The following is a 25259-nucleotide window of genomic DNA, read 5'->3' as shown; positions in this document are numbered from 1 at the left end:
TGAATAGCGCTGCAATAAACACAGGGGTGCATATATTTCTCTGAATTAGTGTTTTGGATTTTTTTGGATCGATACCTGTTGTCATGCAACAGCCTAGCCTTCTGTCCCCTCATGTCTATCCCTAAAGAAAGAAGAGTCTGTAGGACTGTTCCTTTCAGGGACTTTGCTTCACCTTTGTGTGTACACTTCATGCCTCTCTGTTTGGCCCCCAAAAGATCGTTGGTCAGCCAATGATGAGTACGATTTCTCATGGGAGAAACAACCCAAGCCAGGCAGAACCATGTGGTGACCACCAGGAGAACTCACAGGGTCCATAGCGGTGGGCACAGCCCCCACCTTCCCCTGGCTCAAGAGAACTTCTGCCTCTGTGGCTACATTCCTTCCCACAACCTGCTTGGGAAGTGAGTCAGTGATGTGATAACATCAGTTCTCCTTCCATTCTTAATAATAAGTTTCAGCATGAAGGATTTGTCTCTGGGAAAGGCACATACCATAATCGTTAAGACAGTATGGAACTTTCTGTTCCGGCTGTTTGCAGGCAAAGGTGATTGGTTTGAATCAGTTTTCTGGTATGATGTATGAGACTCACAGACTGTGGAAAAAACAATGCGACTTCCTTGTATGTTTATCAATAAAAGCCAAAAGGCGGCCCGATTCGGGGCTCACAGTCCTTTGAGGCTGCAAGACCCTTGGCCCTCTGTGTTATAATCTTCTTAATTTCTGTTTCTTTCTTAACCCTGCACCGCCCCTTCTCATTCTCTCACCGCCTGTGTTGCGCTGGACGCGACAGATACCCAGGAGTGGAATTGCTGAGTCATAAGGTAGTTCTATTTTCAATTTTTTGAGGTACCGCCATACTGTTTTCCATAGTGGCTGCACCAATCTGCAATCCCACCAACAGTGCACAAGGGTTCCCTTTTCTCCACATCCTCGCCAGCACTTGTTGTTTGTTGATTTATTGATGATGGCCATTCTGACCAGGGTAAGGTGGTATCTCATTCACAGTATGGTTTTTTTTTTTTTTTAAAAAAAAAAACCACATTCTCTTCCCACCTTTCCAAATTCTTCTGGCTAGACTAATAATCAAATTAACACACAAGACAGATTAACAGGAGAAAATAATCAACTTTATGATACGTAACACATCGGGGTGCCATGAGAATATGAAACCCCAGGACAGATTGGGCAGTTGAGGCTTAGATGCCATCTGGAGCTAAGGTGAGGGGAAAGTTGTAGTTTGGACTTCATAGGGGAGGAAAGCAATTCACATGGACATGGAAAAGTAAATGTTTGGGGCAGCCAGGTGGCTCAGTTGGTTAGCGTGCAGTGCTCATAACATCAACGTTGCCGGTTTGATTCCCACATGGGCCAGTGAGCTGCACCCTCCACAACTAAAGTGAAAACAACAGCTTGACTTGGAGCTGATGGGTCCTGGAAAAACACACTGTTCCCCAATAAAAAATAAAAAAATCTACTCTCGTCTTCTTCTATAATAATAGAATTGTAGCTGGGACATGGCTGCCCAGCTAGGAATCCCCTTTTTAAAAAAAAGAAAAGAAAAAGAAAAGAAAAGTAAATGTTTGGTGAACAAATGTTTGCTGGGTCATTTTTAACAATAGGACTTTGATCTAAATGGCCTTGGTAGGTTCCCCTCTGTTCATCACACCTAGTTCATATTAAAGTATCGTTATCTGTGATGGTCTCTCCCTTCCTGGAGCAAGTCCTCTTCTAAATTTCTTTTAGGCAAGTTAGGGGGAAGGTCAAAGTTTCTTCCTGAGTCTTTTGTTTCTTGCAAATAGCCAGCTTAAAATAGTCACTATCTCCAAAGTCATATTTTGGGGGTGGCAAACTCTGCTCCCCTCAACAGTAACAACAACCCCGCCAGCAGGACAGCTCCCAATTCAGGAAACATTCATGATGAGAAAATATACTCCCACTGAGCTTGCTGACATAGCAAGGCCAGGAAAGGTCTCCAGGAGTGGTCAGTGTGGCTATGGGAGTGGCGGGGAGAATGGCCTTTCTCTGACCTGCAGGAGGCAGAGAAAATGAGCAGTCACCACACAACCTGCCCTCTGGCAGTGCCTGCATAGCGCTCAGGGTTCAAGGTCGTCACTCCCTTATAGATGGGATTATTTTATTCTGCAGGGAGGCTTGGCCCAATGAGGGGGAACTCTCTGGGTATGTGGGACCCTGGGAATCTATAGAGGGGGAACAACAAACTCTTAGGGAGGTGGGAACGAGACAGGCCATCTATGCCCCTGTCTAAGGCCCTGATTGGGCCACATTCACTGCAGAAATGCAAGCCAAGATACTCTACTCTGCCACCAGCACCTGGTAAGTGATGTGACTATTCATGCTCAGTCCAGTCATGGGACAAAACTTTTATGATGTGGGCAATCCATTGTTAATCTGGGAAAAACTGACAAACCCCCTAAACAGATATGGGCAAAGCCCCAAGACAGAGAGGGCACTCCAGAAGCCAAAAGCCTATCCCAATTGGCTACAAAGGATCTGGTAAATGTAATCAGGAAGCAAATATGGTTTGACCTCCTTGCTGCCAGGACCCCACCTGAAAAGACAGACCAACAACCCAATGCTATGTTGGAAAGCCTTAAAGCCTGAAAAAGAGCTCCGACCTCCCTACCATCACTGATGCCCCTCCTGCTCCCGTCCTATTCAGGGTGGGTGCCTCCTACACCCCAGGTATAGGATGCCAGCCAAGATTATTTCCAGGTGAGGGCCCTTTAGAGTGAATAGAGTTCACTATTCACTGGTCCCCCAGAAATAAAAAAAGATGACAGCTCTGGTGGATACTGGAGCTGAGTGTACTTTAATACATGGTGACCCTCAGAAGTTTTCTGGCCCCCTCAGTGCCACTGATGGTTACGGAGTGCAAGTGGTGATGCTCAGGAAGGTCCCTTTGACACTGCAAATTGGACGTTCTCCTCTTTGGAAATATGAGGGCTTTGTTTTTTTCCCCTGTCCCCCCACCCCTTCCCTTTTTGCAACCATCAGGTTGTTCTCTAATCTGTGGGTCTGCTTTGTTGTATTTATTCATTTGTTTTGTGTTGTTTTAGATTCTGCATATAAGTGAAATCATATGGTATTTGTCTTTCTCTGTCTGACTTATTTCACTTAGCATAATGCCTTTACCATAAAGTACTAGGGCATGCCCATCCATGTTGTGGCAAATGGCAAGATTTCATTTTTTTTTAAAATTAGTTTCAGGTGCACTAAACAATGCAATAGCCAGACATTTCACCCCCCCACAAAGTGACAACCTCTCTCCCCCAATATACTGTCCCCCTGACATCATACATATCTATTACAATTCCATTCACTCTATTCCCTATGCTGAATTTTATATACCATGACTATGGAATTATATATACCATATATATATATATATATATATATATATATATATATATATAATTATATATATATATAATTATAGTTGACATACAATATTATTCCGTTTCAGGTGTACAGTGCAGTGATCAGGCATCTACACTGTCCATGAAGTGGTCTCCCTTATAAGACAAGTGCCCATCTGACACCCTACAAAATCTTTACAACATTATTGATTTTATTCCCCAAACTGTCTTTCGTTTCCCCATGGCAATATTGTAGTTACCAATTTGTGCTTTCTAATCCCCTCCCCTTCTCCCTCATCCCCACCCCCTGCCATCTAGCAACTGTCAGTTTTTTCTCTATATCTCTGAGACTATTTCTGTTTACTTTGCTCATTTATTCAGTTATTTAGATTCCACATATAAGTGAGATCATATGGTATTTGTCTTTCTCCATCTGACTTATTTTACTTAGCATAATGTTTTCTAGGTCCATACATATCATAGCAAATGGTAAGATTTCATTCTTTTTTATGACTGAGTAATATTCCATTGTATAAATGTAACACCTCTTCTTTATCCAGTCATCCATCAATGAACAAGTAGGTTGCTTCCATAGGTTGGCTATTGTAAGTAATGCTGCAGTGAACATAGGGGTGCAGATATATCTTTCAAATTAGTGTTTTTGTTTTATTTGAATAAATACCCAGAAGTGGGATTGCTGGGTCATATGGCAGCTCTAGTTTTAATTCTTTGAGGAAACTCCACACTAGTTTTCATAGTGGCTACACCAAGAACACGAGGTTTTTATCTCTCCAACCCTTCTCCAGCCTATCCGACCCCTCTATAGATGAATTCTGCATCCGGGTTAGAGTGATCAAACCATTGCTGAGGGGAAATACCAACTGGAAACCAGTAAGTCTATCACCCCTGTGAAGAGTGGTAACTGTTAATTGTTAAACAATATAAATTTTTGAGGGGTGAGCATAAGGAGATAGAAGAAACTATTTGAGAACTGCTCAAGTGGGTATTGTATGCCCTGCCCATAGTGCTTTCAACAGCCTGGTATGGCTGGTAAAAAAGCCAGGTGGCTTATGGCAGGTCACTGTGGACTACCGAAAATTGAACAAGGTGGTGTTCCCCCCCTCCCCATCCATGTGGCTGTGCTCAACATTGCCACGATCTTAGATATCTTGGTCATGGTTCTAGAAGTGTACCAGGCTGTACTGAACTTAGCAAATGCTTTTTGCAATATATCCCTGGCTGTTGAGTCACAAGGTCAATTTGCCTTCACATGGGAGGGACAATAATATACCTTTCAAGGGCTTACCTAGGGCACAATATATCATGAGATGGTAGCCCAAGACCCATCCCAGTTCTCCTTCCCCATATCAGTAAAGTGGGCCCATCATATTGATGAGATAATGTTGACGTGTGAAGACTTGCCTTTGGTGCAGGACGCCCTGCAGACTTTGCTGGATCATCTGCAAGTGAGAGGGTGGGTGGGGAACCCACAGAAAATTCAAGGCCCAGGCATCACCATAACGTTTCTGGGAGTTGCATCGTTGGGTAAGATGCTCATTGTCCCAGACTTATCCAACCCCTAAGAATGTGTAAGAGGTGCAAGTCTTTGGAGAAGTTTTTGGGTTTTGGAGGACTTTTATTTTCCACCTGGCTCAGTGCCTCTGTCCCTTATACTGTCTGGTAAAGAGAGGATATATGTGGGACTGGGGATCAGAGCAGCAAGCTGTCTTTCAGAAGAAACAAGAACTAGTGAAGCTGATTGGAACTCTGGGCATCTCCCAAATAGGGCTACCATTTGAGTTGGATGTGTCTGTGACTCCAGAAGACATGAGTTGGGCACTGTGGCAGAAACAACAGAAGGAGAGAATGCCCTTAGGATTTTGATCCTAACTCTGGAAGGCGGCAGAAACCTGATATACCTCATAGAGCAAAAGTTCCTAGCAGTGTACACAGCACTCTTGCAAGTGGCGCTCTCACAAAGGAACAGTATATCGTGGTAAGAACTTCCCTTCCTATCAAGGGATGAGTTAAGAGTGTGTCTTTCCCTGGGCACAGGAGAGAGTCCACCTCCTGGTAGTAAAATTTGCCAATCTTCCTCTCCTCAAGGCCAGGTGGGCATGTACTTTTTCCCACTGATACAATTACTTGGCTGCCATCTTTGTTCCCTCCATTGGCCCGGAGGATATTGTAGCACACTTAGAAGCCCTTACTTCATTTACCCAGCAAGACTTGATATGATAGCCAACAAAGCCTGCCCTTACTGAACACTGAAATATCTCTAATGAAAAAAATGATCCTCCAAAATAGGATGGCCTTGGACATTATTACTGCCTCACAAGTAGGCACCTGTGCCATTATCTGATCAGGATGTTGTGTGTTCATATCTGATGAGTCTGCTAATGTATCATTTTTATTAAATCACATGAGGACACAAGTGAGTGATCTGACCCCCAGCCTAGAGGACTTAATGAATTAGTGGTTTGGATCATGGGGTTCTTGGAAGAAATTATTATTTATTTTGGGACTCATTGTCTTAATGTGCGTTTTCTCTTGCATATGCCTATATTCTTGCTACGGTATCTGCCTCCAGTGCAGCCACCTAGCTGCCAAATGAGCCACCTCCGTGCTAGTGAAACCCCTTGCTGACCACTCAAGCCACATTGCAGAAGAGGGAGAACACGTAAGATTGTAAGAGATGGTCACAAGGGGTGGGGTTTGGAGGAGGTTATCAAAAAGATGTGATTGACAGTTGATCTTTGAGATGGACCAGGGCAATTGGAGGTAGCTTCCCCCTTCCCCTGTCCTTGGAATGCACATTCTGCCCACTTTTTTCACACTTAGGAGCCACTTCAAGACACAACGCTGAGAGAGTAATGTGTTGTTGAGACCATGTGGGTAGTACATGTGACTGAACCCAGTTAAAGCCTCTATATAAACTTTTAAGATTCTGGCAGGTGGCGTGGAGATCTAGCCATCTTGTGGTGCCCAAGACAAGCCTTATATCTAAGTTCCCTTGCTTATTAAACTGCCACCTACCATCTGGAGGGGTCTGCCTCTTCCTTCTATCTCTCCTTGCCCTCTGTATGTGGAGAGTGCTTTCAGCTTTCACTTGGGGAACTCCTGAGGTTGTGAACCAACATTTCTTCTAAGTGGTGGAACTAATGGTGGGACTAATGGGATACTTTAAGGGGAACCCATGGTTTGTTCACTTCTGTAGCATTATTGGGTCATCTTTTTGAGGATATTTCTTTGGGTGCTGATGTTGGAATTTCATATAATTTTCACATGTAAGTAAATATTCTTCGTCTTCTTCTTTTTTTTTTTTTAAGATTTTGTTGGGGAAGGGGAACAGGACTTTATTGGGGAACAGTGTGTACTTCCAGGACTTTATCCAAGTCAAGTTGTTGTCCTTTCAATCTTAGTTGTGGAGGGTGCAGCTCAGCTTCAGGTCCCGTTGCCATTGTTAGTTGCAGGGAGCAGAGCCTACCATCCCTTGCGGGAGTTGAACCAGCAGCCTTGTGGTTGAGAGCCCACTGGCCCATGTGGAAATCATGTGGAAATCAAACTGGCAGCCTTCGGCTTTAGGAGCATGGAGCTCCAACCGCCTGAGTTACTGGGTCGGCCCTAAATATTCTTCTTTTGATCAATCACCTTATCATTTACAAATATTAAGAATATCCTTAGCTCACAGGTCAGACCAAAAAACTGGCAGTGGGCCAACCCATGATATTGTAGAAAATTGGAAAATATAGAAGAGTAGATAATATTTGGTTCCCTATTTTTCCATATTTCCCCCCTCGAGGTATGTAAAAGCACATTTCTGCATTAAATACTTTTATATCTCATTAAAAAACTAATTGTATCTGTCAACAAGTCCTCAAGTTGTCATGGCGTGGAATTAACCCTTGGACATTTGCAAAAGGTGAAAGATTCATAGATGCTATAAAGTGGGAGAGTGAAGAAAGGTTTTTATTAAAGTTAGGAAGAGAGAAAATGCCCATGGCAGTATCCACAGATGACAGCTGCGCCGAGTTGTAAGGAGAGGAACACCAGCGGGGGGTGCAGGGTTGCCGGGGTACAGTCCAGAGTCCGGGTGTGGACAGTTGCACTAAATTCAGGTTAGCTTTTACTTATGTAGAAAAGGTGGAGTTGGTCAGGCAGGCTTGAGGGCTGACATCCTTCCTGGGGTCTGGTCTGTTTGAAGACGATGTTATCTCCTAACTCTGCACTCAGACTCGGCCATCAAGGCCTGGGACTTTAATGCGTTACTGATAAGAGAAAGCTCCCTCACTACAAAAGCTTTAAGCGTCCCTTACTATGGAAATTTTAAGTCTCCTTTTCCCTAGTTTCTTAACTCCTTAGCCCCTGATTTTAATCACTCTTCTAATCAGTTTCTAAATCCTAAACTAAAGATTGCTCCTAGCCTGAATCACAGAATATCTCTCACCCCTGCTTAATAACTACTTAAAAGCCTGTGAGCTATAATCATTGCAGCCCAACGTTCCCCCAGACCATTCCAGACCTAACTCTTGGATAAATAAATGCCATCCCAGAGACCAAATGGGTTTTAACACTCCTCCAGGCCAGTCCAGCTCTAACTCCTGGGTGAACAAACAGTCACCTGAAATTAAGATAAAGAAGTTTTGAGTCCCATCCCTGGAGCCAGCGCTTTTAATTTATTAACTAATATCTGTCTCTTCTCATCTAGGGGCCATCAGGATACAAATTATGTCCCAGTGAGGCTTCCAGTGCACTCTGACCAAGGAAAAAGAGACCCCCTTTTTTTTATTATTTAAGGACAGATAGGGTGAGCGTTTCCTGAATACCCATTAAGTAGGGACAGCTCTACCTCCTTCTCACCTTGAAGCAGATACAGAAAAGACCTCCCGTCCCTCAACTGCCCACAGAGATTTATGGGGATCACGTCTCTCAGGGAAAACAAGGCAGGCAGTTAAGAGACAGGTACTTGAGTCTCTGAATTCCTGCACGTCCAACACAATCTATGAGGAGCACCACTTGGAGACCTCTCGAATTCTTCCCTTATCTGCCCTAACCATTAGCTACTGTGAAGAGTCTAAAATACAATAAATTAGACCGGTTCTACTAGACCAGTAGAGGACTACAACGACCACCACCTCACCCTAGCCTCATTATGTTATCATTATAATATTATACATATGCCCAGTAGTTCATTAATAACATTATAACGAGGGAACTCTGGGAAGAGACATGCGCAGTCTAAGAGGATGAGGTAATAGCGACTCATCAATCACAGGAGTCAATCAAGTGGTCCCTGTGTCTGGAGGGGCCCATCCCAGAGAAAAAAAATAAAACCTCCAGACCCCCTGTAACAATGGGCCTTGAGCCACTTTTCTTAGTGCTCCGCCCACTCCTAATTTTTTGGAGTGTACTATCTCTTCTAATAAACTTTTTCACCACTTTACTTCTGTGTCTCTTTCAATTCTTTGCTCCAGATGCCAAGAACTTGGACACCGCACCAAAGAGGGCCCATCCTTGGATAACGCAGCGGCTGGGATTCCCACCTCTCACCCAGGAGACCCAGGTTCAATTCCTACTGTGGTGAAGCTACCGGACACTCTGCCCAGACTCCACCATGTTTGTTGTCCGGTTTGAGAGCCAAGCCCGGGCTTCTCACTCTCTGGTAACATTACCAGTAAATACTGCAAGGGAGTTGTAAATTTGGATTCCAGTGTCTGGGCGCCTGAGGATTAAGAAATTGCTCTTTTCCAGGTTAGGTCGTTGTTAATTAACAAGGTATAGGTAGCCTTGAGAATGGGAACAAATAGTTAATCAGTGAGGGGAGAAACAAAGAGAAAACAGGTATCAGGAGAGATCAAACTGCAAACAAACCAAGTCTAATTACAAGTGGCTAGATAGAGAGCTATGCGATGAGTCAAACTGCAAACTAGTTAAGTCTAACTACGTTATTGATTCCCTGAATTTCACCCTTACACAAGTTACACGAAGATTTCATGGCTTATGGTGGTCGGCAATTTTGTTATTTAAACTAATCGCTGTGTGACACAGGAAAGTCTCTTTTGATATGACTTCCCAGAACTAGAATTGTAGGGTTTTCATATTTCTCCCTTAAATTTTCGGGAAACCTAGAACGTGTCTCTACAGGAGACGCCTATAAAGCCCGGCATTCTGGGGAACATAGCTCTGGTTTGAACCGAGAGCGAGACGCCCGGCGCTGAACAGAGACATTTCCGGCGGAAGTTGCTGGACGTGAGAAGAAAGAGAGTTTTCCGCAAACGTCTCTGCTCACAGGCGCACCAGGGCGACGCATGAGGGGCGTGGCTCCGTGTCCCCACAAGATTGGCCAGTGGCTTCCCGGGCAAGCGCAAATGGCGCATTATGAGCCCCGCCTTCGCAGGGCCGTCTGGGAATTGTAGTTCAGACTCCTGTCCCAACTCGGCAGTGGGACATTGGCTCAGAAGTCCGAGGCGGTCCACCGCCTTCGGCACTTGACTAGGAGGATGGATCCAGGGCACGACGCGGCGCCGTTGGCTGGCCTGGCGTGGTCGTCGGCCTCGGCACCTCCGCCGCGGGGATTCAGTGCGGTGAGCAGCGTTGGGAAGTGGGGATTGAACGGCTGGGGCAGCTGCGGCAGGGCAGGATCCTGGCGCTGACTCGCTTCCCCCCGTAGATCTCTTGCACCGTGGAGGGGGCGCCAGCCAGCTTCGGCAAGAGCTTCGCCCAGAAATCTGGCTATTTCCTGTGCCTGAGTACCTTGGGCAGCTTGGAGGTAAGGCGCGTCCACCTCCGGGATCCCCGGGGTCCGCCCACTCTCCCCGTCATTTAGCTGGGCCCTACGCCAGGTGCGCGGTCCCGGCTGCTGAGTGACTCTCGCTCTATTCTTCCCAATCCAGAATCCGCAGGAGAACGTGGTAGCCGATATCCAGGTCCTGGTGGACAAGAGCCCCCTCCCGCCGGGCTTCTCCCCGGTCTGCGACCCCCTGGACTCCAGTGAGGCTTGCGGGTGGGGGGCGCGTCCGCGTCCCTGTGTGGAGAATTTGGGGGGTGGGTGGAGGGACAACAGGCGCGCGATTTCTGAACCTTGGCCGCCCCCTCAATGCTCTGGGTGATGACAGGATTGGCTGAGGACTCGGTGCCCTGTTCTAGGGCGGGGTGACGGACCCTGCCCTGCGTGAAAATGTGCAGTTGGCACAGTCTCTGCCCTAGAATAACAATTGCGACCTATTTTATTGCTGTCACTGCTACATCTTCTCCTTACCGCGTAGCCAAGCTGAACCACGAGCAGTTCTCTTTCATTTCCAGGCTTTTGCACACTCCGAGTCCTCTGCCTGGAGCACCCTTTCCCCACTCTTCTCGTTAGCTAATACTTCATTCTCCCGACCCCTCTTCTGTCCTACGCAGCCCTGGCGCTGCCCTCCCAGCCCTGACCGCTCTTTAATCTCTAAACCTGGCTCTCTAAACCTGGCTCTCTCTGCCTCCCACCGTGTCTTGTTATTTATATTTGATTTTCAGGGTAGATCTATTGATACTGGAGTTAACAAACTTTTTCTGTAAAGGGCCAGGTAGTAAATATTTAAGGCTTTGTAGACCAGGTGGTGTCTGTTGCATATTCTTTTCTTCACAATCCTTTAAAAATGTAAAACCATTCTTAGCTCACGAGCCCTACAAAAACAGATGTTGGGTGGGATTTGGCTCATAAGCACCCAATTCTGTCTGATTCCACAATTACCCCCTCTAGCTGTGGTTCTCATGGTCACCCATGAATGCTCTTCCATGTCACCAAAGATGAGCCAGCTCCAATGGCTCTGTGAATGGAATGTCTATACCATTTATGATTTCATCACTGCCCTAACACCATCCAGGTGACTGCCTTAAACGGTGCCCTGGCTAGGGTCATCTTGGAGCCATCTTTGGGTCCCTTCCCTGCTTTTCCTTCTTCTCACTCCCCTGCCCCCCACTCCCAGAGGCTTCTGTGTCCAAGAAGAAACGTATGTGTGTGAAGTTGGTGCCCCTGGGGGCTGCGGACACAGCTGTGTTTGACATCCGACTGAGTGGGAAGACCAAGACTGTGCCTGGATACCTGCGAATAGGGTAGGGCTGCCCCCTAGCCTCTAGCCTCCTTCCTTGCCCTCCAACTCCCATATGTACGCTTCTGACCCTCAGGGACTCCCCTGAAGCCTCCTATCCCTTCTGTCACCTCTCTGGGCCTCAGTTTCCACATGGTAAAAGGGGGACAGTTACACGAGTCTCATAGGGCCGTCATAAGGAATAAATAAGTTCGTGTGTTTGAAGTGCACAGTATGGCGATAGGACCCCACAGTGGCTTAGGATGTGGGCTGAGATGCTGAAAGGAAAACTCCCCAAAAGGCAGGAGTCACCCAGAGGCCCGGATTCCTCTTTCCTTCTCCTGGCACCTGTTCTCAGCCCTGGCTGCACCTTGCGCCAGAACCCCTTTTTGTTTTCCCTCCCCCTCTAGGGACATGGGTGGCTTTGCCATCTGGTGCAAGAAGGCAAAGGCCCCTCGGCCAGTGCCCAAGCCCCGAACTCTCAGCCGGGATATGCAGGGCCTCTCCTTGGACCCACCTGGCCAGCCCAGGTGAGTCCTGGACTCGGGGATGGGGGCAACAAAGGGGGGTCAGGCCTAACCTGGGCTGTCTGGTCTCCACCAGCAAGAGCGGCTTCCCAGAGCGGACGCTGTCCAGACTGGGCTCACGGGCCTCCACCCTGCGGAGGAATGATTCCATATACGAGGCCTCCAACCTCTATGGCATCTCAGGTGAGTGCAGAGTGGGAAACTGAGGCACAGGGGCGGGGCAAGACTGCTTGAAGGTTATATAGCCTGGAAGGGCAGGGCCAAGGTTGGAACCACGACTGGCTCCATGCTCATTCTGTAAGGACGGGGCAGGGGAAGGGACCCTATGTGGTAGGCTTCTGGGGTTACGTGGGCAGCAGTGAGGCCCCAAGCCCCATTCCCCTCAGCTCCTTACTCCACTCTCCATGCTTTCCTCAGCCATGGATGGGGTTCCCTTCACGCTGCACCCCCGATTCGAAGGCAAGAGCTGTGGCCCCCTGGTGAGTCTAGACCTTGGGGAGCCTGGGTCTGCCCTTTCTCATCTCCTTTCTAGCACTGGAATGCAGTGGGTGTCATCTGTGCACCCCGCCCCCCGCACAGAGGCCCACATTCCTGGGTTTGGGGAGGCTGGAAGCCAAGGGGTAAGGGCTAGAGGGTCTTAGTCTGAATGGGGGAGTCAGGAGGGGCAGTTGGATTCTGGTGGCTAGAGGCTGTGGCAGGAAGAGGGAGGGGATGTTCAGGCAAATATTGAGGGGGAGCTGTCCTTGAAGGTAAGGAAGTGGGGGTTCCAAGTAGGGATCTGGGCCCCAAACTGACTTGACCCTACCCACCAGGCCTTCTCTGCATTTGCTGATCTGACCATCAAGTCTCTCGCGGACATTGAGGAGGAGGTGGGTACGGGGTGGGGAGGGAATGCTGGGGCCCCCTACTTCTCAGGGCTGGAGATCTCTCAGTCCCTAAACGTCCCCCCATTCCTTGGACACCCCCGTGGTCCCTCCCTCATTCTGAGCTCTCTCCCCGCAGTACAACTACGGCTTCGTGGTGGAGAAAACAGCAGCTGCGCGCCTGCCCCCCAGCGTGTCATAGCCTCTTGCCTGCCCCAGGGAAGAGGCCCCTGCCCGACACTCCCTGGACTGGCAGCTGCCTGCCCCACCTCATGTTGGGGACCTTGGCGACACAGGGCGTTCTGGACCCTCAGCCATGCAGAGTTGCCTCCCTGAAGGAGGGGGTGACCTGGCTGCTTGGCGATGAGATCTCCTGCCCAGGGCCCTGCAGGGCAGGGGTGGGGGTGGGATGGAAACCAGTGCCTTCGAGTCATTTGTGTCAAAACTGCAGGGCCTGGAGGCCACATGGGCGTCCTCCTGGCAATAAACACGCATGCTGTCCGGAGTCCTTATCCTGGCCCTGGGTCCTCTGTGGCTCCTGGTCTTCACCTCACACGCGGAGCACCAGCCAGGTTGGCTGTGCACCCAGCAAGCAGGTGAAATCCTGGAGGGGAGGTGGCGTTGTGGCCACCCCCATTCCACAGAATGGGGAACTGAGGCTCAGCCAGGGCCTGAGCCAGGACTCTAGGTCACAGAGAAGATCCTTCCTGCTCTTCTATCCTTGAGCATAACAGTAATAACAGTAACAGCTACCGTTGATCATGGGACCATGTCCCCAACACCTGGCGCACAGTATCTCACTTAATCCTCCCAGCCCAGTGGGGAGCTCCTACTTTGTCACCATTTTACAGATAGGAAAACTGAGGCAGGGAGCGGCTAAGGTCACAGCTGGGAGTAGAACCCAGAGCCCACTCCTAATCAGCAAGCTTTTCCTCCTCCTCTGCACCCCTTTTCCTCCACTGTGCTGTGGATACAAGTGGGGAGCTCTTATTCACAGTAATTAAATTTTATAAAGTAACTGCGAAAATTGAATTAGGAATACTGACTGGACTCTTCAGGAAAACAGGTAGTTTCCTGTAAGTCTCTGGTCATATTTTTGTGAAGTGATCAATAGATAACCTTGTTTTGTGTGTGTTTCAAGACACCTTGTTTATTACATATACTGCTGATTTGCTAACATTGAACTCGCTGCCAACTGTAACTCAGGCCTGAACAAAGCCCATCTAACACGTATTTTCTCCGAAAGGCACATCACAGCCTTCTTGAGCTTAGAGATACCAGACAGCACTTCTGCACTACGCTTGGGGGCCTTCTTCAAACAGAAATATCAAGGAAAAGCATAAAATTGTGCCACTAAATAGATGGCAAGAAGAACTTGCTTACTGTCTTGGAACTGGAACAAGCGGCAGAGTATCACCTTTCCACCTCCGCTGGGAACGTGCACTTCCTGCGACTCAAAAATTTCCTGCTCTGTGCATGTCCTCCAATGCACAGAGTATTGATTTTTTTTAGGGGGGTTACAAATAATTTTTAGCTAGTAGGACAATTCACAAATAAGGAATCTGAATAATGAAGCTCGACTTTTTGTGAAATTAACTGCCCCAGGCTCACGCTCTTTCTGCCACGTGTGTTTTTCCCCACCCCCCTTTTTATTTAATTTTTTTTATTGGGGAACAGTGTTTTTCCAGGACCCATTAGCTCAATGTCAAGTAGTTTTTTAAATCTAGTTGGGGGGGGGCTCAGCTCATTTGCCATGTGGGAATCGAACCGGCGACCTTGGTGTTATGAGCACTGCGCTCTAACCACTGAGCAAACCGGCTTCCCCGGCTCCTGCTCTCCCACATCCCTGTAGCATTGGGGTGGCCCAGGTTCTGCCACTGTCGGGAATGTCCCCAGATCCCTGTGACTCAGAAAGGCTAAGGCTTATTTTTCGTTCATACTATGTGCCCATGGCAGGGGAGCAGCAGACTGTTGGTTGTAGTTGTGCAGAAATCTCTGACAGTGGGGACAGAAAGGTCTCACACTATAAATTAAATGCCGTAGCCTGGAAGTGCGTCGTTCAAGTTCCACTTACAACTCATTGGCCAGAATGGGTCTCATGGGACTTGGAAGGGCCAGCGCACCCTCCTGGGCCCTCGTGTCTATCAATACTTCCCCTCCTGAGGGAGAGGCTGCCTTGTACAGGGGTCTGAGGGAAAAGGGGTCCCTGCTCTGTGGTCTGAGGGGTTGTGGGGGAGGCAAATTCCTGCTCTGGGGTCTGAGTGGGGAGACAGCTGTCCTGGAGAGGTGGGTGAGGGGAGACCATGCAAAAGGTACCCCCTCCCCCACACACTCAGTTTGGGAAAACTAGGCCTTGGGTGCTAAGATATCTCCCACATCTCCCCCTCTGGGCACAGCCAGCTCCTGCCAGGTCTAGCCCAGGCTGCTCTGGCGCCGGCCTAGGAATCCGATGCCGTGTGGAAGCAAAGCCCGTTTGTTCTCCTTGGTTTCCTTCTCAGCCTCCCCCAAACCAGTGCTGGATCACTTTCCAAGGTGTCTGTGTGTGATGGGGCCCCTGCAGGACCTGTGCTGGCTTTGGGTCTGACTGGACTGTCACTATATGACCCTGCAAAATTCCAAAGCTCTGAGCCCTGCTGTGAGGGCCTGGACCCTCACCGCCTCCCAAAGTGGCCAGGGCCGCCTCAATCTTAACAGTCCCAGGCTGAGCTGACATCACCTTGGGCTACAGAGGAGGGAGCCAAAGTCTTATCTTTCCCTCCTTTTGCTCCTGGGTGCTGACAGCCAGGCATCACAGAGACCTGGGTACCAAGAGGGACATTTCTGGAGAGACGCTGTCCCAGCTCCACTGCTCACTAGCTGGTGACCCTGAGCAGTGACTCAACCTCCCTGTATTTACAGAACTTTTCCGTCACCCCCAAAGGAGACCCCGTCCTCATTAGCAGTCACTCCCTTACCCCCTCCCCCAGCCCCTGGCAACCACCAATCTGCTTTGTGTGTCTATGGATTTGCCATTTCTGGACTTTTCATATAAATGGAATCAAACACTATGTGACCTTTTGTATCTGACTTCTTTCACTCGGTGTGATGGTTTCAAGGTTCATCCAGGTTGTAGCGTGTGTCAGTGCTTCGTTCCTTTTTATGGCTGAGTAGCCTTCCATTGTGTAGATGGACTGTTTTATTCATCCATTCATCAGCTGATTGACATTTGGGCTGTTTCTACCTTTTGGGGATTGTGACTAGTGCTTCTATGAACATGCATGTAGAAGGATTTGTTTGAACACCTGTCTTCGATACTTTCAGGCCCCCTTAAATTTTATACTCCCACCCTAGTCCTGTTCCTGGGGATGAGGCCACTGGGTCCACCTTCTAGCTCCCCTGACCAGTCCAAGAGGTGAGGCCCTCTGCACCAACATCCAGTCAGGGGTGTTTCCTCCTTGCTCTACTCTCTCCCCCACCCTGAGACCCCGGAACCCGCCCCATTCGAGGGAGTTCTCAGAAACGGGAGTCTCCAGTATTCTTCAGGCACCTGCTCTATCCTGGATCCCTATGGGATGGGGTTTCAGCCATCGCTGCTGTGTGGTCTCACTTCTTGGGCCTCAGTTTCCCCATCTGTGAGTGGGGCTGTCTTGAAGATTTACTGAGGCCAGGAAAGCACCTGGTCTGTGCCTGCAACACCGACATTTGATAAAGACGTGACATGTATGTATTCTTTTTTTATCTTCGTTGATATTCATCTTGCTTGCCAACAGCCCATGCTTACTGGGCACGCACGTCAGGCACCCCGTGGGACGCTTATGTACATTATCTCTTGACCCCACTCCACTGGCGAGGAGAAAGTCTGTGTAGCTTCCCAGGGGGCCAGGGAGGAAGGAGATGGTTAAGGCTGGTGAGGCACCCAGCTGGGTCTCGACCTGGGGTCAAACTTGGGAACCAGCTACCCTGCTGGTTGCTGTCATTTCTCTGCCCATTGGGGCCTCAGGGGGTCTTCAAGCCACTGTGTGGCTGAGACTACTTTGCTCCTTGGGCCCTGGAGTCCCCATGTGGCCCAGGAAGGGACAGGCTGGAAGACTTCCAGGGACATCTGTCCATTTGGGGTAGAGGTGTGTGGGGGGGTCAGGCCATCCCCACTCCCAGTGAAATTTATATGCATGATTTGTGGGAGATGGGTGCCAGATTGGGGTCTACAAGGGGCATATCCCCTGCCTCCCATTCCTGTTACCCCACCCTTCACCCCAAGCTTGGGCTTGGCCATGCAGCAAGTTCAGGTGTGGCTCAAGTGACACAGAAATAGTGAGGGTTGAAGTTTATTTGTGAGTTCTGCAGGAAGGGAGAGGGGACAGGGCCTCCGGAGCTCCCTGGGGCACCAAGCTATCCACTCTAAGCCCTGTCAGTTCCGTGAGCCCCAGAAACTGGCCGTCAACCCCTCCTTTTCCTGCCATCAGGCACCGACTGACAGCAGCCCAGCCTGACACGAACTGAGGACATACTGTGCACAGGTTCCTGAAATGGCTTACACAGGGTCTCACAGGAGCCCTAGGCAGAGGGACCGCTTCCATCCCCATTTTATAGACAAGGAAACTGAGACATAAGAGTGGTGAAGCCCTCAGCCATGGACCCACAGCCAGGAGTCTCGGTGCAGCCCTCTAGGGCTGCTGTGCCCTGGGGCGCTCTACGCTCTGCACACACGTCTCAAACGCTCACAGCCTGGAAGGAGTCGCAGGGACTTGCACTGTCAGCAGCATGGGGGTTACAGGACCCAGGTTCAAATCCTGGCTCTGACGCTCAGTACTGGCCGGGGGACCCCTGGTGAGTCACTGCCCCTCTCTGGGCCTCGGTTTCCTCATCTGTAAAATGGATGGAGACATTTAGAGAACTACCACCTATGCCCCACCACCCCCTCCTGCCTATCACAGGACCTCATTCCTCTGCACAGCTACATTTCCCAGCCTCCCCCTGCAGTAAGGTGTGGCCATATGTCTCTGTTCTGGTCAGAAGGATTTCAAGGCCTCCCAGGAAGAAGTCCAAGAGATGCTGGGCCAGCCCTGACCTCTGCCTTTCCCTCCAAGTGAGGAGGTGAAGGCTGGAGCTCTGGCAGCCATCTTGTGCCATGTGACAAGCTTGAGGACAAAAGCCAAGGATGCTGTGAACTCAGAGAGAAATCGAGTTGTACTGCTACTGTAGCTGACCCTGGATCTAGCTCTACAGAGTCCTATTCCTGCTGCCTGACACCCGCTCTCTATCCCCGATCCCTGGGTTCATACCAGCGTGGAGTCCTTTCCCGAACCCCCTGGCTTGTGGCTCAGCATGCTGCGCATCTCGTGGGTGACCCCTTCCCAGTGCCCCCCACTGGCTGATAGCGACCTGTGCATTCGGGATGCAGGCAGGCTGCTCTCCCAGCCTCCCCCCATGGCTGCAGATGCTGTGGCAGTGCCTGTGGGTCTGAGGGGGTCCCCAGGTTCTGGGCAAAATGAGTAGGGAGTTCGGTGGTGGGTACCCTGTTGGGGCTGAGCCTCAGGGCTGGCCTTGGAGACTTCAGCGGGGCGGACGGGGTCATCTTCAAAGTGCGGTGGGGACAGCTCATGGAGGCCACGGCGGGTGGCCCGGGCAGCCCGGAGCAGAGTGTGGGTCAGCACAGCCACCAGGGCCAGGGCACCCAAGCCAAGGATGGAGGCAGCTGCTGCTCCTGTCTCGATCTCGAAGAGCAGCAGAGTGTAGATGGACAGTGCTGAGGAAGGAAATGTTTCTCATTTATTCAGTCAGCAAATATTTGCTCCCCAAGCCCTGGGAGAGGTCCCCAAACAGGGGGCAGTTATTCAAAACCATATAACACGGTAGGCACATGGATTAACTAATCCAATCCTCTCATAGCCCACAACGACACCATGATGTCAATTTTACCATAAACGGGTACCTTTTCTATTATGTTATTATGTGTACTTTACCACAATGAAAACAACCCAGATCTCAGGCTTTCTGAATCCCTCTGATCGGCCTTGAGTGAATCACAGCTCTATTCTGGCCTCATTTTGCTGATCCGAACAAGATGGTTGGTAACTGGACCTTGAGAACCTGTTCTTATTCTCTGTCACCCTGTCCAGCATCCAGTTGGCACCAGTCTTTACTGTGGGGACTGTCCTATGCATTGTAGGACATTTAGCAGTGTCTACCTACTAGATACCAGTAGCACCTTCCCCCTGCCGTTGTTACAACTAAAAATGTCTCCAGATATTGCCAAATATCTCCTGGGGCACAGAATCAGCCCCCACTGAGAACTGCCAGTCCAGTCCCTACCCCAACCCTGGCTACTGATCTAGGAGCTCTGACCCACCCCTGAGGCATTAGTGATGTGTATGGTACTAGGCTTGGCCAATTAGCATTGCTTCCCCTGGTTGTAGTGATTGTTGCAGGGCTATCACATGACCCAAGCTCAGCCAATCAGATTCCCTGGGGAACTGGCGGTAGCTGAGAAGTCCAGAGCTGACTTCTTGGCTCTTTGTGGGCTGTTTTTATGCTTTCTCTGGCTCTGCCCTCTTGCTTTGGAAAATGCCACACTGTATCATGTCTGACATATTAAAGTGAGGCCAAGGACTTTTTTTGCTCTAAACATTTTTGAAAAGGTCTTTATAATTATTTTTCTGGCTCTGGTTAGCAACGAATGGAGGATTGGCTGGACATGCTGGGGAATTCTTGCCTAGTGAGGTCACCTAACCTCAAAAAGAATCTAAATGAGAGCTGAACGAATTCTTAATTTAACACTTAATGAGGCTGAAATAGTTACTTTCTTTGCCCTTTTCTCATATTTTAGAATGAGGATATTTTATTCTCCAAGTTGCCAACAGTTTTGTCAGCTCATGAAAAGGCTGGAGGTTGTAGGTATTGTGTGGAAAGTGCTCCTCAGTCATCCTCCTCAGGGGACAGCAGGTGAAGAGGCGAAGCAAGAGGCATTTCTGATGACCTCATTTGAGCACCTGGATCCAGCCACACCTGAAGCCAAACACCCCTGATCTTTTCTGATACACAAGTCACCCCATCCACTCTCTTTTTAAAAAAAAAACAACCCCACATCTGGAGCATTTTATTAAGCTCAACAACAAAAGTTATGCAGAGTGCCCTGCACTTCATATACAAATTCCCACAGTGAGCTGTAGGCTCACATCTCATAAGTAAATATTTTAAATATATCTTCTAAACTTCTACTTCTCTACTGTGGGACTAATAAAAAAATGTGATAGCAAATCCCTATTTTTCATTCAGTTGAATAATTTTTCTTCCAGTAAAACAGATTGTTTCTTGGGCTGCCAGGAATTAGTGTGGGACTCAGCATGGAGTATGCAGACCATCAACAAAATTTTCAAGATTACAACAAAACATAAGATGTCAAGAGTCTCTTTAAAGAAATCTGAAGATTTGATGCCTTTACCCGCAGGTGTGGATGAAAGTTGATCTAAGAAAAGTGATTACAAGTCAGGAAAGGAAAGACAGGGTGATGGGTCCTCTGGCACCCAGCTAATTAATTATTTTTACTCTGCTTCATGTTTTGGGATTTAAAATTATACTTCTAGTGTATAAATCACATTTTCCCCTCCTTAAGCCATTCTGGAGTTGAAAGTTCTGATGTTTATAACTAAAACCAGTTTTTGCTAACGCTAACCTCTGAAACACTATCTCCAGAAACCACCAAGGACATAGAAACTTTTGTTCAAACCAAAAGTTTCAGTAGAAAACTGATGAATCAGAAGTGTCACGGGGGCCAGATGTCACAGGGATTAACTTAGAATCCTCTCAGCGATTCTATGAGGCAATGAACAGTTAGCATCCCATTATACCAATGAGGAAACTGAGGCACAGAGAGAATTTTCCCAAGGCCTCAGAGTGAGAAAGTGTCAGAGCCAAGAGTTGAACACAGGCAGGGTGGCTCCAGAGCTGACCCCATTTATGGGGCCATTACCCTTGGTCACTCCAACCCAGGGCCCTAGACCCCACATCCTATCCCCGAGCACACACCTGCTAAGTAGACGGAGACCCCGCAGCAGAAGAGGCCGAGGGCCACATGTCTGAGGAGGCGGCAGTCGTACAGAAACCAGTCAGACCTGGGAGGGAGGGGGCAGGAAGGAAAAGGGCTCAAGAGGTGGAGCTGGTGGGGGAAGGCCAGGAAAGAGAGGGACGGAATGACCCAGTTTTGGGGAAAATGAGATCTATGTGAGGACCCAACGATCTATCCATCCATCCATCCATCCATCCATCCATCCATCCATCCACCCATCCACCTCTCCATCCATCCACTTACCCACCTATCCATCTTTCCAGGTAAATGTCTACCACCATTTACCATCCATCCATTCATCCCCATCAATTATTCAATCATACAGCCACCTATCCATTTAACCATGCTATATGAATCCATCCACTCATTAATCCATCCATTCATTACCCACCCATCCATGTATCCATCCTCCACCTCCTATTCAGTATCCATCAAACCAACCAAACATTCATCTGTCCATCCATCCAACCACCATCCATTCCCCTTCCCCATAACCCATCTGTATACATCAGTCCATTCAAACACCCAACACTCACGAAGTAGCTATTATGTACGGACACTTGCTAGACACCTGACTTCCATTATTTTACAGGCCATAAGCTTATTTGGGAGATGAGGAAACTGGTTAACTTGCCACCAATGATGACAGAAACAGATTCCCAAGAGATGACACTGACTGCGGACCTAGTTTTGGGCCTCGCACCGTGCGACATACTTCCCTGGTGGGCACTTTCCCTTCTCCAGTCCCAAGAGATCAGGAAATTTAGGCTCTTCCATCATCACTCACCTCCCACCAGTACAACGGAAGTGGCCTCCTCCCTGGTCTCCCTGCACTTAGAGCTTAATGTTCCATAAATGACAGGGGCTTTCAACACTAGAGCTAGCTGGCCAAGGCCCTCTCTGAGTCTCAGTTGCCACATCTGTAAAATGGGTCACAGCAATGGTTGTACCTTCTGTAATTTTTAAACTAATATAGAATGGAGGAAGAGAGGCAGGGATGGAAAATCAAAGAGGGGAGGAAAGGAAGGAAAGATGGATGGATGGAAGCAGGGAGAGATGATAAAGGGATGGGGGGAGGGAGGGATGAATGGAGGGAAGAAGGGAAAAAACCTCTCCCCCAACCTGAGGCCCAGATCGGGGCAGCGGTTCGCCCAGGCTTGGCCAGTACCCAGCCGGGCGGAGGGTCCAGTCCTCCTACCTGCCGGGGCCAGGCCCCCTGGCCAGCTCGGCGCCCAGGTGGCCGCAGAGCGCGGCGAGCAGCAGGCAGGTGAGGCCCAGCACCAGTGCGAGAGCGGCCAGCGCTGCGGCCAGCGGCAGCAGCGCCCCGGCCGCGTCCTCGGGCAGCCCGGGACCCGCGCCCAGCTCCGGACCTAGCCCGTCGGTGCGCGGCCCCCGCAGCTCCGCGCGGCCCGCCTGCAGCTGAAACAGCAGCTGCGCGCCCAGAGCCGCCAATACCGCCGCCGGGACGCCCAGCAGGATCATCGCGGCCAGCACCCGGCTGCCGTAAGAGCGGGCCATGGCGAGGGTCCTGCAGCCTTGGGGACAGTCGAGCAGTCAGAGATTTTCGGGGGTCAGGGGAGTTGGGGGGTCCCGAGGGAGGCGGAGTCGCAGGGGTGTCTGAAAGTTGGAAGGCTGCGGGAGCCTCGGGATGCCGGTCGCAGTGGGGACGAGGAAGCTCCGTGAAAACTCAGGACAAAGTCTCTTCTTCTCCCTCCAGGGACCCTGCGGGCGCCCCCTCCCGGTCTCCAGGTGCTGGCGGGGCGGGGCCAAGAAGGGGCGGGGCGGACCCACCAGGATAAAGGGAGCGGTGGTCCCATCCTCGGAGCCCGACAGGTCTCTAAGCTCATAAAAGTACCGGACACACACCGTTACCCTAAGCACCTGTTTTATTGTTGTTTTTAAAAAAGAAACTTGAACACAATTTTAATTCACTTTGATATTCGGTCTTTACCTGCGGACCTTGCCATTGTTTGTGATTTCCATCCGTTCACCTTTAAGGCTTTGCAGAAATGTTGCCTCCTCCGCGGCACAAAATAGAGATCAAATTTACATGGAATAAAATTCACCATTTTAAAGTGAGCAAATCAGTGGCATTTAGTGCATTCACAATGTTGTGCAACCATCACCTCTATTTATTTCCAGAATATTTTCATCACCCCAAAGGAGATCTCATCCTCATTAGCAACCACTCCCCATTCTTCTCCCCGTTTCCCCCACTCCACTCCCCCCCACACACACTAATCTATTTTCTGTCTCAATGCATTTGCCTGTGCTGGACATTTCATATAAATGAAATGATACACAATGTGGCCTTTTGTCTGGCTTCCTTCACTCAGCATAGAGTTTCCCAGGTTTATCCAAGTTGTAGTGTGTGTGTGTCTCTCGGTGCTTCATTCCTTTTTTATGGCTGTGTAATATTCTATTCTTGTATGGATGGACCACATTGTGTTTACCTATTCATCCTTTGATGGACATTGGGTTGTTTCCACCCTTTGTTGATTGTGACTAGTGTTGCTATGAACATGTGTGAACTGTGATTGTTTTTGAGTCCCTGTTTTCATTTATTTTGGGTATATACCAGAGGGGAATTGCTGGGTCATATAGTCTTTCTATATTTAACTTACTGAAAAACCGCCAGACTGTTTTCCACAGTGGCTGCACTATTTTACATTCCCACCAGCAGTGCAGGAGGGTTCCAATTTCTTCATTTCCCCACCAAGACTTGTTATTTTGTATTTTTATTTTAGCCATCCTACTGGATGTGAGGTGGTATCTCACTGCAGTTTTGATTTGCATTTCCCTAATGGCTTCTGATGGTGCGCGTCTTTGCATGGACTTGTTGGCCGTTTGTGTATCTTCTTTGGAGAGATGTCTTTTCACGTCCTTTGCTTATTTTTGAATCCAGTTGTTTGTTTTGTTTACTGGAAGCACTTTGCATCTCCCTCATTGAAACATGTGCAATTTCCCTGCTGTCAGAGGCCCCCTGCTGGGGGCTGCTCCAAGACAACAGGATGTCTGTCTAAGTGTCCACCAACATGTCCCCTTAGAGTCCAGGACTTCACCCAGCACACAGTAGACCCTCAATAAATGCTTGCTGCATCCATGAATGAATGAATAAATTGCCTTGTACTCCTGCTCTGGAATTCTTGCAAAGTGTTAAATATCAAACCTGAAAATGGTTTCACAGGTAGCACATTCGTGATAGATCCAGAATAAGAGTGAATGAGTCGACACACATGGCCTCCTACAATCAGGGCCCTGTCTTAATGCACTCAGGCCTGAAAGACAGCATAGTCATCACCTGGGCTGAGGCACAGAGAGGTAGGCTGACTCACTAACTCACACAGCTTAGCACAGGCAGGGTGGTATTTGAACCCAGCAGCCTGGCTCCAATCCACTGCTCTAAACAACTTCACAAACACACTAGTTTTGAATTTCCAGGTCTCTTTTCTGATTTTGGGGTCTTTTTTTATAGGTTACAAATGTTTTAGATCTTCTGAAAAGAGTTTGAAAATGCTGAACCCTCAGCCAGTGCTTCATAAATAAAATGACTCTGGGGAGACAGTGTGGGGGGGTGAACCTCCAGCTCCAAGTAGCCTCCTCCTTTGCTGTGTAGCTTTGTGCAAGTCCTTTAATCTCTCTGGGCTTCCTCGTCTGTAAGGAAAATCAGTTCATTCCTTCATTCCTTCATTCATTCATTTATTCAACATGCTTTGACACAACACACCCAGCCTTTTTCTTCAGCACCAAAGTTAGAATGAATTTTCCATATTTTACAGGTAGGAAAAGTCCCAAATTGGGGTATCTGGGGCTCAGCGACTCATTTGGAACAAATTCCCTGCTCTGTTCCATGTGTTGGAGCTACACAGATGTAAGACAGTTGCCTTTATTTATTTGAAATGCATTGACCGGGAGCCCTTCCTGTATCCGTTTCCAGGTTTTGGGGATGCAGTGGTGACTAAGGCAGGCCCAGCTTGCCCTTCTGGATGGGGCTCATGGCCTGGTAGGGAGGTGGAAACACATGCTAAACCGGGCAAGTAAAGGGACAAGTCCATACAATGGCCAAAGGTCATTACAGCGCTGTGTTAGATTTCATCATTGTTTGCTGGGGACTTGGGTGGGGGGTCACATATACTAAGACTTGGCCCTTCCCTTGGGGTGTGAGTGACTTTCTAGTTTGGGGGTGTCTGGCTTCAAGTTGAAAAGTTAACCCTGCAAGTGGGTAGCACTCTGTGGGCAACACTCTGAAGGTGAGTTCATCTGCCTTGGCCAGGTGCCAAATTGTCCCTTCCTCACTATAGCCCGCACAGATAGGGGTGGGGATGGGGGGTTATGACTCCTGTTTACTGGGGAAAATGCGACCCGAAGAGGGCCAACGATTT

General features: G+C 49.0%; 2 protein-coding genes across 3 annotated transcripts; one reads left to right on the top strand and one right to left on the bottom strand.

Moving 5' to 3' along the window:
• The first annotated feature begins 9793 nt into the window (after window positions 1-9793).
• On the top strand, window positions 9794-13338 carry MVB12A (multivesicular body subunit 12A). Its single transcript, XM_019737075.2, has 9 exons — window positions 9794-9961; window positions 10048-10146; window positions 10271-10367; window positions 11342-11468; window positions 11854-11973; window positions 12047-12153; window positions 12388-12449; window positions 12783-12839; window positions 12973-13338. The coding sequence occupies exons 1-9, from the start codon at window positions 9878-9880 to the stop codon at window positions 13033-13035; spliced, it is 816 nt and encodes a 271-aa protein (XP_019592634.1). The 5' UTR covers window positions 9794-9877; the 3' UTR covers window positions 13036-13338.
• Window positions 13339-17124: 3786 nt separating this feature from the next.
• TMEM221 (transmembrane protein 221) lies at window positions 17125-22600 on the bottom strand. Of its 2 annotated transcripts, XM_019736746.3 has the most exons (4): window positions 22076-22599; window positions 20838-20923; window positions 18328-18558; window positions 17125-17677 (listed from the first exon to the last, which is right to left on the bottom strand). In XM_019736746.3, exons 1-4 carry the CDS (start codon window positions 22393-22395, stop codon window positions 17616-17618), a joined length of 699 nt encoding a protein of 232 aa, XP_019592305.3. In that variant the 5' UTR covers window positions 22396-22599; the 3' UTR covers window positions 17125-17615. The 2 variants fall into 2 exon arrangements, with proteins under 2 accessions (XP_019592305.3, XP_019592304.3); XM_019736745.3 differs by having other exon boundaries at window positions 17125-18558; window positions 22076-22600.
• Window positions 22601-25259: the final 2659 nt, after the last annotated feature.

The sequence above is a fragment of the Rhinolophus sinicus genome, chromosome 15 (genome assembly GCF_057876585.1).
Source record: "Rhinolophus sinicus isolate RSI-liver-muscle chromosome 15, RSI-T2T, whole genome shotgun sequence".
Taxonomy (NCBI): Eukaryota; Metazoa; Chordata; class Mammalia; order Chiroptera; family Rhinolophidae; genus Rhinolophus; species Rhinolophus sinicus.
This window is presented reverse-complemented; position numbering and strand designations above follow the sequence as displayed.

Bases quoted from the DNA above. Each gene is read 5' to 3' on its own strand.
- TMEM221 (XM_019736745.3), bottom strand. From the start codon at position 22,395: ATGGCCCGCTCTTACGGCAGCCGGGTGCTGGCCGCGATGATCCTGCTG. The intron at 20,924-22,075 runs GTAGGAGGACTG...CCTCCCTCCCAG, and splicing joins AGGGGGCCTGGCCCCGGCAG to GTCTGACTGGTTTCTGTACG. The intron at 18,559-20,837 runs GTGTGTGCTCGG...TTCCTTCCTCAG, and splicing joins GGTCTCCGTCTACTTAGCAG to CACTGTCCATCTACACTCTG.
- MVB12A (XM_019737075.2), top strand. From the start codon at position 9,878: ATGGATCCAGGGCACGACGCGGCGCCGTTGGCTGGCCTGGCGTGGTCG. The intron at 10,147-10,270 runs GTAAGGCGCGTC...TTCCCAATCCAG, and splicing joins GTACCTTGGGCAGCTTGGAG to AATCCGCAGGAGAACGTGGT. The intron at 11,469-11,853 runs GTAGGGCTGCCC...CTCCCCCTCTAG, and splicing joins CCTGGATACCTGCGAATAGG to GGACATGGGTGGCTTTGCCA.